The 18,849-nt window shown below is 35.4% G+C and overlaps 1 protein-coding gene across 13 annotated transcripts in view; it reads left to right on the forward strand.

The window, feature by feature from the left end:
• Positions 1–18,849, forward strand: part of RASAL2 (RAS protein activator like 2) — a 347,106-nt gene that overhangs the window by 223,347 nt on the left and 104,910 nt on the right. The window contains exon 1 of one of the 13 annotated variants that reach the window (XM_077901817.1): positions 18,468–18,682. The exons of the other annotated variants lie outside the window; for them this stretch is intronic. Within the exon in view, the coding sequence (XP_077757943.1) occupies positions 18,577–18,682 (106 nt within the window). The 5' untranslated portion in view covers positions 18,468–18,576. Of the gene's footprint in view, positions 1–18,467; positions 18,683–18,849 lie in introns of those variants that run through there. 13 annotated transcript variants of the gene reach the window in all.

An 18,849-nucleotide genomic window follows, 5' to 3' on the forward strand; every position in this document is an offset into this window, starting at 1 on the left:
CTATTGCCACTGCTATTTCACATATACTGGATATCCCAGTTAGTATAGTAAGGCAAGAAAATATATCAGGCTTGGGAAGGCACAAAATATTTATAAGGTTGCTGATAATGTAACTGTTTAGGAAAACAAAAAAGACTGAGTTTAGCAAGATTGCTGGTTACAAGACCCACAAAGATCAATTGTATCTCTATATACTAGCAACAAATGGAAAGTGAATTAAAAACAAAAAAGATACTATTTACAGTGACATAAAATGACATTACCTAGGAGTAAATTTACAAAAGATGTGCAAAACATCTAAAAGTTCAAGTGTGTATCTTTATTTTAAAAAATTAAAGAACCATCAAAGGGAGGCTGTACCATGTTTCTGCAATAAAATTACTGGTTTGTAGCATATAAGTTTCCTGGCACATTCCTTTATGCATTCAATGAAGTTCTGGTAAAAATTTCAGAAGAGGTTTTTAATTTTACAAATGGATTATAAAATTTATATGGCTATGCAAAGGCCTAAGGGTAACTAAAAGCTTTAAAAGAAATAAAGTTGGGAGGACTTGCTGTGTCAGCTATCAAGACTTTTAGAAAGCTATAACGATAACAGTTGAAACAAAGTGGGATGGGTGTTAGAAATAGACCAATGGAACAGAATAGAATTCAGAAACAGATCTGTGCATATATGTAAATATTATTTATGATAAAATTAGAACTGTAGTGGGGAAATCATGGTCTTTTCAGTAAATGGTACTGGATCAACTAGATATCTGTATGGAAAAAGAAATGAAATAGATCCCATCTTTACATCTTACACAAAAAACAATTCCATGTAGATTATAGACCTAAATGTAAAAAACAAAGTAACACTTAAATGTATTATAATATCTTTATAGCTTTAGAATAGAGAAATAATTTTTAAATAGAGAAATAATTTTTAAATCGAAAAAAGCACTAAATATAAAGAAGAAAAAAGTAATACATTTTAGTATATTAAGGACTGTATTCATCAAAAGACCCTACTGAGAGAACAAAAAGTCAAGTTACATAAACCAGCAAAGAAATTGTAGCAGAATAAATTAAGCACTCTTACAAATTAATAAGAAAAAGCCCAGTAGAAAAATGGGCAAAACGCTTGGTTAGGCACTTCACACAAAAGAAGATGACCAAATGGCCATATACATTTGAAGAGGTGCACAGCCTGATTAATAATCAAAGGAACTCAGGTTAAAACTATGACAGAACACCCACCAAACAACTTCTAGGTTGGCTGAAATTTAAAATCTGATGAAACCAAAGTTGTCAAGGATTTAGAGCAATGGTAACTCATAGGTTGTTAGGGGCAGTGAAAATTTATACAGAAGTTTTTTTAGAAAACAATTTGGCATTATCTAGTAGAACTGAAAATAATGCTAACTCAACATGAATACATGCTTATGTACATGGTGATACATATACAAGAATAAACAGATTTCTGTAATAGCCTCAAACTGGATACAATCTGGGGGAAAAAAGTCAATAGATCCCCCTCCCTTTTTTTAAGCGATACAGTGGCTACTGGGTGGCGCATTTGGTTAAGCAGACTCTTAGTTTCTGCTCAGGTCATGAGCAGAGGTCTCAGGGTTGTCCTTAATAAGATTGGTTCTTAGGAACAGTATCAAAGGTAGTTTGCATTTCATATTTTGATAGACACTGTTAAATAGCCTTACAAATTTGTTCAGGATGTCTTTTTTTGCTATTTGAAGCTTTTGATTTTTATGATTTTTTTCAGTTTGTCTTTCTTTTCCGTTGTAGTTTTTGGCTCTTGCGAGATGCTTAGAAAGGCCTTTCACAATTTAGGATTAGGTTCTTTATCTGGAATTTATTTTTGGTTTTGTGAAATGAGATTTTTTTCAACTGTATAGTTAGTTGTCTCAGCACCTTATACTGAATATTCTTTCTACACTGATTTGAAAGATCTTCTTTATTATGAGCTAAATGTCTACATGTCTTTCTCTGGATTATTTTTCTGTTCCAGAGATCTGTTTTTCAATTCCTGCATCAGTATTACAATGTTTTAATGACAGTGGGTTTTAATGTGTTTCTCTTAGTTTAATGTGTTTCTCTTAGTGATATCGCAAATTCCCTTTAACTAGTTCTTTCTTTCAAAATGTGTTTCTTCTTTTTATCTCATGCATTTAGTTTTCCGTGTGAACTATAGAATCAGGCTGTCCCCCCACTTACAGCCAAAAAAAAAGAAAAATGTGTATTGGCATTTCAAATGTAATTACAGTAAACATGTAGATTATTTGTAGGAGAATTAGCTTTCATATACATTTCTAAGTTTTAGTTGTTTTTAACTTTATATGAGGAGCAAATATTATATATATATTCTTTCAGGACTTTTTTTCCCCTTAAATATTACTAACATCTTTTCATATTGTTGCTATAGTTCATTTATTTGAATACTGTATAATTTTTACATTGTGTGAACATACCAAAAAAATTTAAAGTTTAGATTGAGTTTGATATTGGGATTTAGTCAATCATTGAATGGTATTTGGTTTGTTAACAGAATATTACTATTGGTATCAATGCTGCTGTGAACATTCTTGTATATATTTTCTTTTATCCATTTATGGGAGTTCCTCTTTGCTAAGGAGTGGAATTTCTGGGCCTTAGAAGGTTGTATATGGTCAATTTTAGCAAATAATGCCAAACTATTTTCCTACCAATAATGTATATGAAACCCTGAGGAATCCACATTCTGCCCAATATTTGGTATTGTCAGAATTTTACATTTTTGTTATGTAATGAAAACTGTTGACTTGCATAACCAGATTACCAGTGATACTGAACATTTTTTTCATAAGTCTAAGGCTATATGTGTTAATACTCTTGTGAAATTATTTTTATCTCTTGCCCATTCTTCTATTGATTTGTGCTGTTTCTGTTAATATATACGAGTTCTTTTTATGTTTCTTGGCATCGTAAAGATGTTTATTTAAAATTTTTCCTTTTATAAAAGAACCATAAAACATAGACACCAGATGATTTAATTGAGGCAAAGTCTCCAAATTAATGGATGATCTTGACCAAAAATATAGGCTTTATGATTTTTAGTTTTCTTCACAGTACATTCTTCATATTTTTTTGATAGTAACCCCTGAGCAGTTGTATTATGAACATATTATCAATTTTTTAAAAGTTTATTAATTTTTAGTAATCTCTACACCCAAAGTGGAGCTTGAACTCACAACCATGAGATGAAGAGTCGCATGCTCTTCCAGCTGAACCAGCCAAGTGCATCTATATTCTCAATTTGTAACTAGTTTTTAACTTTCCTTTTTAAAGGTGATTGGATGAGTAGAGGTTTATAATTTTATATAGATAAAACTATCAATATTTTATAGTCAATATTTCTTGGTTTTTATTTACAAAATCATTTCCTACACCAGTGTCTTAAGATATTTCTTTTTTTTATTTTATTTTTTATTTTTTTATTAGGAGTTTAAAATTTTTTCTTCTTGACATTTAAGTCCTTAATCCACCAGGAACTGATTTTTATACTTTTAGGCTTTTTTCATATGTTGATAACCTTTTCTTGCTATATGTATTGAACAACCCTTCTTTTTCCCCATGGATCTTACAGCACCCAGTCATATATAAGGTTTCATATTTTTTTCTGCATTTGTCTTAAATTTTTCTTATTAAACTTATAGTCTATAGTTTCATTGCTTTTTTTAATGGCTCTTTTTTCTCATTAATTTTTTAAATTGGTAATTGCTGGTATATAGGGAAACTAATTTCTGTACATTTATCTTTATTTTAATTATCTTACTAAATCCTGTTGTTTTTTAATTGATTCTCTTGTCCCCTGTTGCCATCCTCACCTAGGAATGTATCTTATTTTCTGCAAATATTTATCATTTGTTTTTTTCTTTCAGATATCTATCTCCTCTTTTTCAGATATCCCTGTATCACATATCTATATATTGCTTGTTTTATCTAACCACATTGACTAGAACATTTTACATATATAACAGACCTTGGTGAACCTACATCCTGTTGAAAAATCAGAGTCTTTATGTTGTTCCTACCATTAATAAAAGCACTTTTATTGTTTTAAATTTGTATATAACATGGCTGTTGCTTTCTGGTCTATATCCTTTATTAAGTTAAGAAAGTTTCAATCTGGGCAGCCCGGGTGGCTCAGCAATTTAGCTCCTGCCTTCAGCCCAGGGCCTGATCCTGGAGACCTGGGATCGAGTCCCACGCCAGGCTCCCTGCATGGAGCCTGCTTCTCCCTCTGCCTGTGTTTCTGCCTCTCTCTCTCTCTCTCTCTCTCTCTCATGAGTAAATAAATAAAATCTTTAAAAAAAGTTTCCATCTATTTAAAATATTCTAAGATTACTTATCAGAAGGGGTACTGGACATTATCATTTGCCTTTTCAGGATCTCTTGCTATGATCATTGGGTTTTTATCTTTCAACTATCATAATAATATTGTATTAAAGATGTTTTTTCAAGGTCGCTTGGGTGGCTCATTCGGTTAATGATCTGCCTATGGCTTAGTTCATGATCTCAGGGTCCTGGAATCAAGTCCCGTGTCTGTCTCCCTGCTGCATGGGGAGTCTGCTTCTCCCTCTCCTTCTGCCCTCCCTCCACTTATGTTCTCTCTCTCTCCCCTTCTCTCTTTCTCACACCCACACAAGTAATTAAAATCTTTTAAAAAAATTAAAAAGATATGTATTCACTTCCCCCAAGTGCCAGATGTAAAGTCAAGAAACTTAAATCCAGCAGTCATTGGTAATACAAACATTATTCTTTCTAGTAATCTCTAAAACCCTTAGAATATTTAAGTGTTTTGTTATCCAGCATACTGACTTTATGCTTATCATTTTACTCTGCCTATCCAATGATATTTTACAAAACATCACTATTAAATTTCCTGAAATTTAAAGTTCTTTATTTATTATCTGCAGAAAAATCCAGAGTTTCTCTCCATGCTGACTAAATGCACCACTGCTGAAACAGTGGATACATTTAAGAAAAGCAAGACGGTGACTTATCACCATAGGTTCTAGACCATTGCCAAAAAATTATGTCCTTAGGTGAACTGTGAATGACTTTTATAAATGGCACTAGGTCTTTGATAAACCTTTGACTCCCTTACCATTGTTGAAGTAACTTCTCTGTCTTAATGGCAGCCTCTGCTGTCCTGGGCCACCAGATCTTAGCAGCACATGGGATTATAATGAGGGAAAGAAACTGAAAAAAGAGAGATTTGTGTTTGTAATTTGTGTTACTTTTCTTAAAGATAGCCCCACAGATTGAACAGGCTTCAGGTCCTACAACCCCTGAAATCTTCTCTGAGTATAAGCCAAGAGGAGGGGAAGCAGGGTGGTTTTGTTTTCCCAAGTCCTTACCCCCAACTGTGCTCTATCACTGCTAGAAAGCTGCTCTCTAATAATACCATGGGGAGCCAATGGTTATTTTTGGTTACTTTCAGTAATGAAACAGCCCATTGAGTCTAGTTCAATTTAAAATTCTATCTCTTATCCAAATTAACTCCCCTACCACTACCCCAACTTAGAGTGGGAGATGCCCAGCTGGTTCTTTCCCTTTCCCTTCCTTTTCTTTCTTTCTTTCTTTCTTTCTTTCTTTCTTTCTTTCTTTCTTTCTTTCTAGATTTTATTTATTTATTTATTTATTTATTTATTTATTTATTTATTTATTTATTTATTTATTTATTCATGGGAGACAGAGAGGCAGAGACACAGGCAGAGGGAGAAGCAGGCTCCATGCAAGGAGCCTGATTCAGGACTCGATCCCAGGACCCCAGGATCATGACCCAAGCCGAAGGCAGATGCTCAACCACTGAGCCACCCAGGCGCCCCTTCCCTTCCTTTTCTGAGTCTGATTCCTCTGGTGTTGGAGCTGGCTGGGAAAGTGGACCAGAGAAAAGGGACACAGGTTTTTACTTAGTTGAACATACGACCACAAGGCTCCAGGCTGCTCCTCTGCTGTATCATGGTCAGTGTATTATTCTGCTAAGGTTGCTGTACGAAGTACTAAACCAAGTGTCTTTAACAACAGAAATTCGTTGTCTCACAGTTCTGGAGCCTGGGCGCCCAAGATCAAGGTTTCCACAGTGTCCTTCCTCCTGAGGGCTGTGAGAAGAGAATCAGTACCGGGCCTCTGGCATAGCTTCCAGTGATTTGCTGGCCATCTTTAACATTCTTTCACTTGTGGAAGCATCACCCTGATCTCTGCCTTTATCTTCACACAGTATTCTCCCTGTTTGAGTGCTTCTGCATTGAAACTTCCTGATTTTCTAAGGATACCAATAATACTGGATTGGGATTCACTCAATTACCTCTTCTTAACCAGTGACAACTGTAATGCCCTGTGTCCAAATAATGTCACATTCTGAGGTCCTAAGGAGAAGCCCTTTAGCATGTGAATTTTGGGGAGACACAATTCACCATCATTCTTGTCCTCCTGTCTCTTGCCTTTCTCCAGTTAATGCACTGCCTCGGCTTTCTAACGTCAAATGAATTTCTAGTCAGACATCCCCAGTCTTTGTCAGTGATCTTTGGTGCTTCCTTATTAGGTGGTGGAGGAAGGATAGGTGGGATAGCACTCCTTTCCAGAACAGCGCTAACTTTTTTAGAAGGTAATCTTCGAATCCTCCTTTCCTTGCTAACAAAGACTGAAAACTCCAGGTAGCAGCAAGAGGCTTCTACTAGTAAGCCCTGAGGAGGAATCTGGTGCCGGTTGTTTTCCACCTTCCTTGAAATGTAAGGATACCTAATCCACTTTGAGTTTATTTAAAATTTAGGGGCAATAAATATCTTGTTCGATTCTTTTTGGAAGAAAGGGAGAGGAAGAATCATATCAGCCTGTGTATAAATCTACTGCAGTGAGTAGATTGTCCAGACAACTATAACATAAAATTGCTTCAGGTAATGGAGTATTCCATTACCCTTTTACATTGTGCCTGTACTTTTTTCTTTTAATGTACTCTTGACTAGGGATCAGCTTAGTTTAAATGAGAAAGACCTTAGGGATACTTTGTCTCCTTAAATCTGGATAGGTATTCAAATCTGACAATTGTTGATAGGGCTGAGGACATCCCTCAGTAAATAGAGCATTTTTAAATGGCTTTGTCAATAAATAGGTATCCACAAAATAAGTCCAGTATACTTAAATGCTTCCGTGAATGTGAATTAAATAGTGGTTAATTCTGGTTAATAAAATACTGGTATCTTCTGTTTTTTTTTTTTTTTTTTTTTTAAAGATTTTATTTATTTATTCAAGAGAGATACAGAGAGAGAGGCAGAGACATAGGCAGAGGGAGAAGCAGGCTCCTTAAGGGGAACCCAATGTGGGACTCGATCCCAGGACTCTAGGATCATACCCTGAGCCAAAGGCAGACGCTCAACCACCGAGCCACCCAGGTGTCCCTCTGTTAAGTGTTAAATTGATACAGACTAAAGATGCAAATCTGTTTTAATTTGTATGCTGACTCTGATAGCTCAATAGTAACTGACAGAATTCTTAAAGCCTTACTTCAGTTCTGAAGGAAGAATGTGGTCATCATCCCAGGATATTTACTAAGGCCACTTAAGCCCCATACTTGCTCTCTCTCCAGAGTGCGTACATCCCAGCATAATGCAGAAGACAGTCCATTGTGGGTGAGAAGAAAATATAAGAGCTTTGAGTCCTTTACTTTTTTATCCAAAAATAAGAAAAACTGCACTTCATTTGTATTTACTACATGGTTGGAGATCACGCACATAACTTACGAATAAATGTACATATATTAGACATGTGAAATTACATTTTTTTACTGATAAAGGTAAACTATCAGAGAAGTATAGACCACGAGCTTCTTGAGAATAAGTCTTTTTTCTGATTCATCTTTATATTTCACATATTTTATATGTTCCATTTTTGTGTGAATAAACTTCCCAGGTAGATAACATTATAGCAGTTCTGTCATTTAAACTCATTTAAGATCAACTGGAGCATATTTTATTTATCTGTTGATTCGACTGTTTTGTTCCAATTTATTCTTATGCTAAAGCTCAGTTTGCAATATATTCAAATACTAACGGGGCACCTGGGTGACTCAGTCACTGGGGAGCCAGCTCTTGATTTTGGCTCAGGTCATGATCTCTGGGTCTTGGGCCTGAACCCTCAGGGGCCTCCCCACTCAGCAGGGAGTCTGCTTTAGGATTCTCTCTCCCTCTGCTCCTCCCCCTATTTTCTCTCTCTCTCTCCCCGCCCCCAAATAAATAAAGTACTAACCAAAAGGAAATTAAAGAGTTGATAGTGTTTGTTTTTTCAATCAGAGATGTTTTTCTGGGCACATTTACAAATAGTGTTCTAACAACCTAGGTAAAAGTAAATGTATTGAAAGTTTTTGGTACTTGGTTATGGTTTTTAATAGAAAAAAAATAGGTGTGAAACCACTTGATTTTTTTTTTCTTTTGAGTTGCTGAAAACATTTCTGTACTACCATATACATTCTCCGTAGTTACCAGTACTCATTAACTTCTGTCAGGTACCACATGTCCAAAGTTAAGTTTTCTCTTAAAACCAACTTATTTTCTTCCACAAATGTGTTACATTCTGTAACTTAAAAGACATTTACTTAACAGATAAAAATTGACAGTTTCCATTGTAAAATTGGCAGTAGTAAATTTGTCAAGTACAGTATCAAGCAGTCTCATTAAAATGCCCATTGGGTCAAACAACTAGGTCAAATATCCTGAGCAGGCATGAGAAAATATTTTTATTTATTCATTCATTTAACAAATAATGAGCACTTGCTATTTGCCAAGCATTACACTAATTAATGTTCAGTGAAATCCTTTTGTTAAGAGATATTTATAAAAAGCAATCAAGGGGACCCTGGTGGCTCAGTGGTTGAGTGTCTGCCTTTGGTTCAAGCCATGATCCTAGGGTCCTGGGGTCAAGTCCCACATCAGCCTCCCCATAGACAACCTGCTTCTCTCTCTGCCTATGTCTCTGCCTCTCTCTGTGTGTCTCTCATGAATAAATAAATAAAATATTTTAAAATATATATATATATAAAACAGTCAAGCTATCAGAATCATTTATTGGTAGAAAGGAATGAAACAAATTCAAGCTGATCTTTTCATCCCTTCACATTAGAGACTGTGGGGGTCTGTCCTCCTGTTTCTGTACGGATCTTTGGATTTGTGCACAATTTGTTTAACCCTGTTGCAGTATCTTAGATCATTGAGCAAATAAAAGAATTTTACTTTCCACTTAATGACTGTTCACTTTCACCCTTCTAACCTCTTTTATAATACCTAAAAATTTTATAGAAAGAAACTCTAATATAGAATGTAGTTAAGAATGTCAGCTCTAGAGTAGAAGTATCTATGTCCTAATTCTCGACTCCCAACCTCTTACTGGCTGTATGACTTTGTAGCTTCTCTAAACCTTAGTTTTCCCAGATGTAAAATAGGAAAAACGTTACTACTACCTCACAGGGTTGTTCTATGTAGTAAACAGGATTAAACATGTAAAGCACTTCATTTATTACCTAGTACATTGTACATGCACAATACATTTGATCTTTTATTTTTCTTGATACAAATGTTCAAATTATTGCTGGTTGTAGGGACAGATTAGAGGAGATATTATTCTAATGGCTTTTAGTGTACTTACACAGTAGTTAAAATCTTACACGTGTAAGTGTATGCATCTGTCTGCCCACTACTCAATAAATATTCAGTAACTTCAGTTGCTTGATATTGTATAAGATGCTAAATTAATAGATTCCAAGAATTGCATATACTTTGAGTCACATTAGTTGTAAAGTTCAACTTTAAGAAAAATAATTCTTTTAAGAATTATTATACATTGGGGTGCCTGGGTGGCTCAGTTGGTAAAGCAGCTGCCTTCAGCTCAGGTCATGATCCCAGCATCTGAGATTGAACCAGGCTTCAGGCTCCCTGTCAATGGGGAGTCTGCTTCTCCCTCTGCCCCCCCACCCCACCCCCCGCCTTGTGTTTCTCTCTCTCTCTCTCAAATAAATAATCTTTTTAAAAAAAGAATAATTATACATTAGCCACTTTTCTGGATCTTTTTGAGAAGGAATTACCTGTTCATTAACTACAATAGTCATTTATTTACATTTTTTTTTCCTTGAAAGAATAGCTTTAGTGTTAAGGAATCTGATTATCTTTAATTCTAGATGGTCATTAACTTCCCTAAACAGAATTGCCATTAGTCTTTGGCACATTACTTTTGAGCATCTGTTTTATAATAGTGTTACTACTTTACCTTTTTTTTCCCCCTAACTACTTTACATTTTGATACCTCTTTTCAGCAGAGGACATCAAAGTACCTTCTGTTATATATTTTAAATAGTCATATTAACAGGAATGCTTCTAATAATAATAACCTTCTTACTCAATGGCTTCACATATCAGAAGTATTGCTTCCTAAATCAGAATGAAAGAAAATTTACCTTAGCTTTATTAGTTTTTTCACCCCTAATCATGTAACTTAACATGGCAAGTGAAAACAATGTATGAGTGCATTTATATATAAAGGCAATATGTATATATATTATATATAATATATATAGCTCAAAAATTATATATTATAAAAATACATATTTTAATGTATTATAAAATAGATAAAAATTTTTATAATACATAAATTTTTATGTATTATAAAAATATATATTACAAAAATTATAACATGTCATATACATATATATGGTACTATTTAAAGTATTAAACTGTAATTTTCATAGGATTTAACTCTTTTTATATTTCAGTAAAATATTCTCCTCACTAAAATATAAAGGCAAAGCATAGTTTGGCATTTACTTTAAGCTTTTTTGAGCTCAAAGTTTGGATATATCCAAAGGAATATCAAGATGGAAATGCAGTCGACCACTTTACTTGCCCTTTAATTACCCCTCTTGAAAACTGGTTATTCTTACTTTCAGTCCTTTATCACAATAGTATATTGAATCCTAATAAGTTTAGTAGTAATCCTTCAAAAATTTGATAGACATTATTTTAATATGATAGACTATTCCTTTGAATTATACTTCTAATCACTACTTGTGATATCTTAGTGACTGTTCCTTGAAGGCAATTTGTTATCAAATAAAGGACTTCATATGATACTGAAATAGGATTCATATAGTAGATTTTGTACATAGAGGAATATTTAATTTTATTCTTAAAATATCAACCAATATCAGTGGTAAATTTCCTGATTTTGATAATTGTTTTGGGTTATATAAGAGAATGTACTTTGTTTTGGAAAATACAGACTGAAGATATTGTCAGGAAAGGGCATAATGTCTCCAACTTTCTCAAATGGTTTGGGGAAATGCATATTTTATATATATATATATATACACACACATATACATATATACATACACACACAGGAAATGACTAAGCAAACGTAGCAAAATGAAAAGAGCTGAGAAATCTGGATAAAAGATATATAGGCATTTCTTGTACTCTTTTCTTCCCCCATTTTTATGAATGTGAAACCATATCAAAATATAAAATTACCCCCAAAAATCCATCGACTTTACCAGTTTTAGTTATCAAATTAGGAAAAGATTTATTGTCATATGTTACCTGCTGTTGTTCATTCCTGAGTATCTAGTATTAATCTTTTCTTGTGTGTAAGAATAATATAGCAAGAGTAAAGAGACTGAGTCAGTAGTTTTGGTTTCTTAAAGAAGGATAGAAATCCCAGATGAATTAGGATGAAAACCGGTGCTTGTAAAATTGGAAAATAACTCTGTTCTGCTGTAGCATTTTAAAATTCTCAGTATAGAAGAAGCAAATTATATAATACATCTTATTTGGATATCCTTTTAAAGTATAAGACTTGTATGCAAAAACTTGTGCAAGAATGTTTATAGCAGCATCACAGGGATACCTTGTCGTATTGCTCTTCACTTTGTTATAATTTGCAGATACTGTGCATTTTAACAAATTGAGGGGCTGTGGCAATCCCTGCCTTAAGCACGTTTGTTGGTGTCATTTTCCAATAGCATTTGCTTACTTTGCGCCTCTTGTCACATTCTGGTAATTCTTGGAATATTTCAGGCTTTTTCATTGTTATTATGTTTGTTTTACTGACCTATAATCCATGATCTTTGATGTTACTATAGTCATTGTTTTGGGGCACCACATATTGCACCCGTATAATATGGCAAACTTAATAAATGTTTTGTGTGTTATGACTGTACCACCGACCCACCATTCCTTCCCTTTTGTCTTTTCCCTGGGCATCCCTATTCTCTGAGACAAAGCAACTTCGAAATTAGGCCAATTAATACCCCTTCATGACCTCTAAGTGTTCAAGTGAGAGGAAGAATTACCTGCCTCTCACTTTAAATCAAAAGCCAGGGGGATCCCTGGGTGGCTCAGCAGTTTAGTGCCTGCCTTCGGCCCAGGGTGTGATCCTGCAGTTCCAGGATCGAGTCCCGCATAGGGCTCCTTCCATGGAGCCTGCTTCTCCTTCTACTGCTCTCTCTCGCTCTCTCTCTTTCTCTCTCTCTCTGTCTCTCATGAATAAATAAATAAAATCTTGAAAAAAATAAAATCAATCAAAAGCCAGAAATTATTAAGCCTAGTGAGAAGGGCATGTTGAAAGCCAATATAGGCCAAAAGCTAAGGTTCTCGCACCAAAGTTAGCCACGTTGTGAATACAAAGGAAAAGTTCTTGAAGGAAATTAAAAGTGCTATTCCAGTGAGCACACAAATGATAAGACAGTGAAACAGCCTTATTGCAAATATGGAGAAAGTTTTAGGGGTCTGTATTGAAGATCAAACAGCCACAGCTTTCGCCTAAGCAAAAGACTTACCCAGAGCAAGGCCCTCACTCTCCCACTGAAGATGCTGTGAAGATTGTTGAAATGACAACAAAGGATTTAGAATATTACATAAACTTGTTGAAACAGCAGTGGCAGGATTTGAGAGGATTGACTCCAATTTTCAAAGAAGTTCTATTTTGGTAAAATGCTATCAAGTAACATTGCATAGTACAGAGAAATTGACATGAAAGAGCCTATTGATGCAGCAAGTTTTACTGTTGTCTTATTTAAGAAATTGCCACAGCCACCCTAACCTTCAGCAGCCACCGCCCTGATCAGTCAGCAGCCAAAACTGTTGAGGAAAGACCCTCCCCTAACAAAAGCTTACAATTCACTAAAAGTTCAGATGATGCCTTGCCTTATTTAGCAATAAAGTATTTTTTAATTAAGGAATATACATTGTTTTTTAAGATGTAATGCCATTGCACCCTTAATAGATTATAGTATACTTTAAATATAACTTTTATATGCAGTGGGAAACTAAAACATTAATGTGACTTGCTTTATTGGAATACTCACTTTATTGCAGTGGTCTAGAGCCAAATCCACAATGTATCTCAGGTATGCCTGTATTTGTAATATTGCAAAGTGTAGATAACCCAAATGTCCTTCAGTGGAATACTAGTTGGCCATTAAAAAGAATGAAGTATAACATGGATAAAACTAAGTTAAATCAGGTACAAAAGGCCACATATTATATGATTTCATGTATATGAAATGTCTAGAACAGGAAAATTCATAAAGATAAAACTTAGATTAGCAGTTGCTATGAACTCAGCAGATGGGAGGAAGGGAGAACGAGTGCTCATGGGTGCAAGGTTTCTTTCTGAGGTGATGAAAATATTCTGATATTCTGGATTTAAATTATAGTGATGTTCATATAACTTTGTGAATATATTTTAAACTACTTTAAAAGGATGAATTTTATGGTATGGGAGTTCTATTTCAATAAAGGCCATGTAAAAAAATATATGTAAGTCTAACAAAGCACTTCTTCCTCAAAGTCTTCCTGTCTAATTAAGGAAAAGAGCCAAAGACCTTCCAGCTTTGCATGATCTGGCTTTTTTTTTTTTTTTTAGGATTTTTATTTATTAATGAGAGACAGAGAAAGAAAGAGGCAGAGACACAGGCAGAGAGAGAAGCAGGCTCCACTCAAGGAGCTCAATGCGGGACTCAATCCCGGGACTCCAGGATCACACCCCGGGCCGAAGGCAGGCACAAAACCGCTGCGCCACCCAGGGATCCCCATGATCTGGCTTCTTGTTGCTTCACCGATCTCATCCCTTTTGGCCCCCCAAGTCAATACAATTTAGCGGCAGTGATCTGACTATTGCTGCTTCCAGGCCTTTTTAGCTTTTTTTTTCCCCTCTTCCCCCAAACCCAGCTACCCTTGACTCAAAAGTCAATCACCCAGAGATGCCTTCCCTAGCCAACCTCTAAAATTGTAAAGCTCTTCAACATTACCCACACCCCTTCCTTGCTTTATTCTTATCTTTGGCACTATTCATCCTAACACAATATATATTTTACTTTTTAATTTCATGTATTATTTTCTCTTCCCTCAAAATGTAAGTTCCACCAGGGCAGAGATTTTGTCTCTTTTATTCACAACTGCATCCCAGGGCTTAGAACAGTGCTTGGCACATACTGTCACTAATGTTATTGAATGAATGAACAAAAATCAGAAATATAAGTAACTGAAGAGGGGGCTACATTTTTTTATACCCTTTTTTCAACTGAAATTTAAGTTTTCTCTAGGACTATGAGATTAAGGAAGTGGGAGGAAAGAAATAATTGGGCTTTTACACTTTATTTAAAAGTAAAATAATAAAGACAATCACACAGTTCTTAAAATAAAAAGAAAACTTTATTTGTTCCAGGCAAATAATTGTTTATTTCTCATGAAGGTCTGGCAGAGATCCACAAATTAAGTACTCAGAAAATGTTGACTGATTTGACAGTGGTGGGCCTAAATCAGGGGTTAGTAAACTATGGCCCACAGCATTCATTCATTCATTCATTCATTCATTCAAACAATAAGGTTGTATTGGAATATAGCCATACCCATTTATTTACATGCTGTCTACGACTATTTTCATGCTACCGTGGTAGAGTTAAAATAGTTGTGACAGGGACACCTGGGTGGCTCAATGGTTGAGTGTCTGCCTTTGGCTCAGGTCATGATCCCGAGGTCCAGGGATCAAGTCCCACATCAGGCCCCCCCTGGGGAGCCTGCTTCTCCCTCTGCCTATATATCTGCCTCCTGCTCTATCTCTCATGAATAAATAAATAAAATCTTAAAAAAAAATAAGTTGTGGCAGCAACTATATGGCCCACAAAGCCTAAAATATTTACTGACCCTCTTATAGAAAAGTTGCTGACCTCTGCTTATCAGCCCTTGTAGGATACAGCACAGTAGAGGAGAGAATTTGGTCAAACATTCAGACATTCAAATTTTATTTGCCTTACTACATGTTACCTTAGACAAGTTTTCTGGTCTTTGATTTTCTCATCTGTAAAAGGAAGATAGTACCTATCCCACTTGGTGGTTGTTTAAGAATTTTAAATGAGATGTTGTATGTAAAGCACTTAGTGAAGTACCTAAAAAACAGTAAGTTGCAGCCCAATAAATGTCATGTACACACAAATATATTACACATACACATATACACAAGAAATGTAAATGCCCTCAGTCACCAAGCATTTTCCAGATACTTAGCACTATTTTAGGAAAATAATGAATAAAAATAAAATCAACAAATGTCAATAATAAATACTTACTACACATGAGGAACATAGTTACCACCAGAATGTATGGGATTTGGTCATTTGTTGAGAAGATCATAGTCAAGCATTATTCCTAACGTCCTACTCACAGTATTGTGGTGCCCTTGACTCATATCTTGGCAAAATGTATAACCTACTATATAGAATGTTTACGTCTTCACGTAAGTTTTATTGCTTTTTAAGGAAAATTTTACATAAGGAGGATTAATTCATGCTATGTTCTGGTTATAAGTAAGGAAAAATTGTGTGATGCCTTTTATGACAAAATTTCAATCCAGTCTTGGGGTGCCTCGTTGGGTAACTCTCTGTTTAGAGAAACCAGTGTTCTAGTACTGGATTATTCTGAGGATATCTTTATGCCTATACTGCCTTTTCTTTAGTAAAATCAATAAAGTGAAAAATTTATATTTTTCATTTACCAGGTTTCATTTTTTGTTGTTGATTTGGAGACTAATGGTATGGATCCCCATCAAGAATATATGGAATTCTTTAGTATTTCTCTTTGGTATATAGAATCACAGTCTCACTTTCACTAATCATTTAATAAACATTTATTAATCATCTACTGTGTGCTAGGCATTAAAACATTTTTTTAGATTAGTAGAGCACAGTTTTGCCTTTAAAATACATAAGGTATAGTAGAAGAAATCAGTATGTAAACGAATAATTTCAATAAGGTAATAGGAGCAATAGCAATGAAAGTATGGATAAGAAAGCTATTAACTCTGCCTTAAGGTGTCAAGGAAAACTTGGAGAGTAATATTGGAGCCGAATCTCAGTGAATCAGTTTAATATTGTCAAATATACATGGTAGAAATAATGATACCTCACTAGTCAATCAACAAAATTTTTGACCATCTACTGTGTGCCAGATAATACTGTAGACAGTGGAGATAGACCAATGAACAAAATAGATGAATTGTGTAGATTACTTTGTTGTAGAACAAGCAAAGGCATTGGAAGTGAGGTGGATAGTATAGCTAAGCCAAGGAGAGTCTGGGGGAGCTTCTATCAGGAAAGAAGCAGGAGCCACATCACACTAAGAAGTTTCAGTTTGATGCTCTAGGGCAATGGTTTCAACCTGGGAGCTCCAGAGATACTGGTGTATCATAAGGTTCTTACAAAGGGATTATCAATTCATGTTTAGATACTAAGCAAGTGTAGACTGTGGATTTTGACAAAATGTTTTTTATATACGTCACTACCTTTCAGTTTTATGTAATTATTTTGAATAATAAATTATGGATTTATTTAAACATGATGAATTCAAAATACCTTTTTATTTTTTACATTTTCTGTCTTCTCAATTGATAATATTTCTAGAATTACTTTTAAGTTGCTGTGTGTCAAAATGACAAATTTAAAAAAAAGATCATAAAATATTGAGCCTGATATTTCCTGAAGCTATTAAAACTTTTACAGTAGCTAAACAAAACTTCAGTAAATATTAAATGAAGACCTTCTAAGTGCCAGATACTGTTCTAGCCATGGTCTGTGTCCTCACGAAACTTAGAGTTAACTGGAGTCCATATGAAGAACAATGAAGTCAACATGGATAGGAGTGTCTGGATTCAGGATATTTTGAGTTTATAACTCTTAAGCAGTGAGAATTCTCTCACTAAAGGCAGACTGCTAGAATCAAAAGAAAGTAGATCATTGGGAACACAGCTAATGTGGTGCTAATGCAGGGGAAAATTCAGCTTTTTAAGAGTGTTGTTTTCTCATAGCAAACCTAATCAATCTCCAGAGAACAGGGATATTAGTGATTTATGGGTCTCTGAAAATACCTCTACAGTTTGATTTCTCTCTACCTATTAATGAGGTGTAAGCCTGTGAAATAATCTTAAATCCAAGCATGTAATATATAATATAATTCATGTTTAAAAATCCATCTGTTTCGGACTCCTTCACAATTGACAGTGTAAGTGACAGGAGTTGAAGGACAGTCATTACCTTCATTGGTGGATCTTTGAACCTTCAGCCCAACTAGCTCACTTCTCTGACTTCTTTCAGATTTCAGCCTTCTGTCCTATTCTCCCTCTCTCCCTCTTCTACCCCCATCCCTCCTCCCGCCCCTTTTCTTTCTCGCTAAGAAAGACAGCTATTGACTAGAAGCCCAGAGTTGCCCCCAAGTTCCGACCACCGGCTCGAATTCTTATGAAGTGGACTTGTAATATCCTTAATGTTGCTGTTGGCAGTCAGTTACAGATTCCATTATTGTCGATCAATGCCGTCGCCATGCGAGGTGGGGGGAGGAATGGAGGAGGAGGAGAAGAAAGGAGGGATGAGAGCTTCCTATTCACAGATTTATCAACCTGCCTTTGCTTGCAGGAAATCTTCGCAAAGGGGGCTGAGATGCTGTTGAAATAGCTAAAGCAGGAAGGGGCTAGGGGGCTGCAGTTCTCTCTGGGTGACTGAAAGGAAATTTGAAAACCTTTCTTCTCGGAACAAAACAAAATGCTGAATTTGTTCTTTTGCCTTTGTTTTTGTTTGATGATATGCTTTACTTAACTGATTAGCTATTGTGCTGTCTGGTTATCTAAGCTGCTTCAGTGTAGGAACCTGTTTCTTTTTCTTTGAGTATCGTTCTTTATTTTCCTTTGCTTTCTCCTGTCATTAAACACAAATCATTATTCAATTTTATCCTGGCTTCTCTTTCAGGCTGAAGCTTAACACTAAGAGACAGAAGGACAAATCTCCCTTCCCTCCTCTTCTGTCACCCTCTTTTAACCCTCTGTTTCCTTCCCCCTCCCCCCCGTTGTGTTAGATTGATGTCACAGAGACAGAATTCAGAGTGGAGGGAGGATCACATTTGCTCTTTCATCATTACAGCCTAGCCAGCAATTTAAGTGTTGGACCCCCAAGAATTTAGTCTTTGTATCTTTCTTTTCCCATTCCATCATTCAGTAATTGTGTTCTGTATGGAAAAGTTTTCTGGCTGGAGAATGAGTCTCCTTTCCCCCGGTGATGTGGCCGAGTGGCTGGATAGTAGCACGGAAGAGGAGAAGAGCCTTCTGTCATTTCTGGGTACGGTAGGGCTCCGCTTGTTCTTTTAACCGTTTCTTGTCTGAACTTCTCTTACTTTGGGGGAGTAAGACCCCCAAATTCTCTAAAATCCACTTTTGTATTTTTAAAACGGGGTAGAGGAATTAAGAGGATATGTTTAAGTTGTTTGCTTTTCAAGGTTTGTTTAT

This window comes from Canis aureus, chromosome 6 (assembly GCF_053574225.1).
Source record: "Canis aureus isolate CA01 chromosome 6, VMU_Caureus_v.1.0, whole genome shotgun sequence".
NCBI classification, from domain to species: Eukaryota; Metazoa; Chordata; class Mammalia; order Carnivora; family Canidae; genus Canis; species Canis aureus.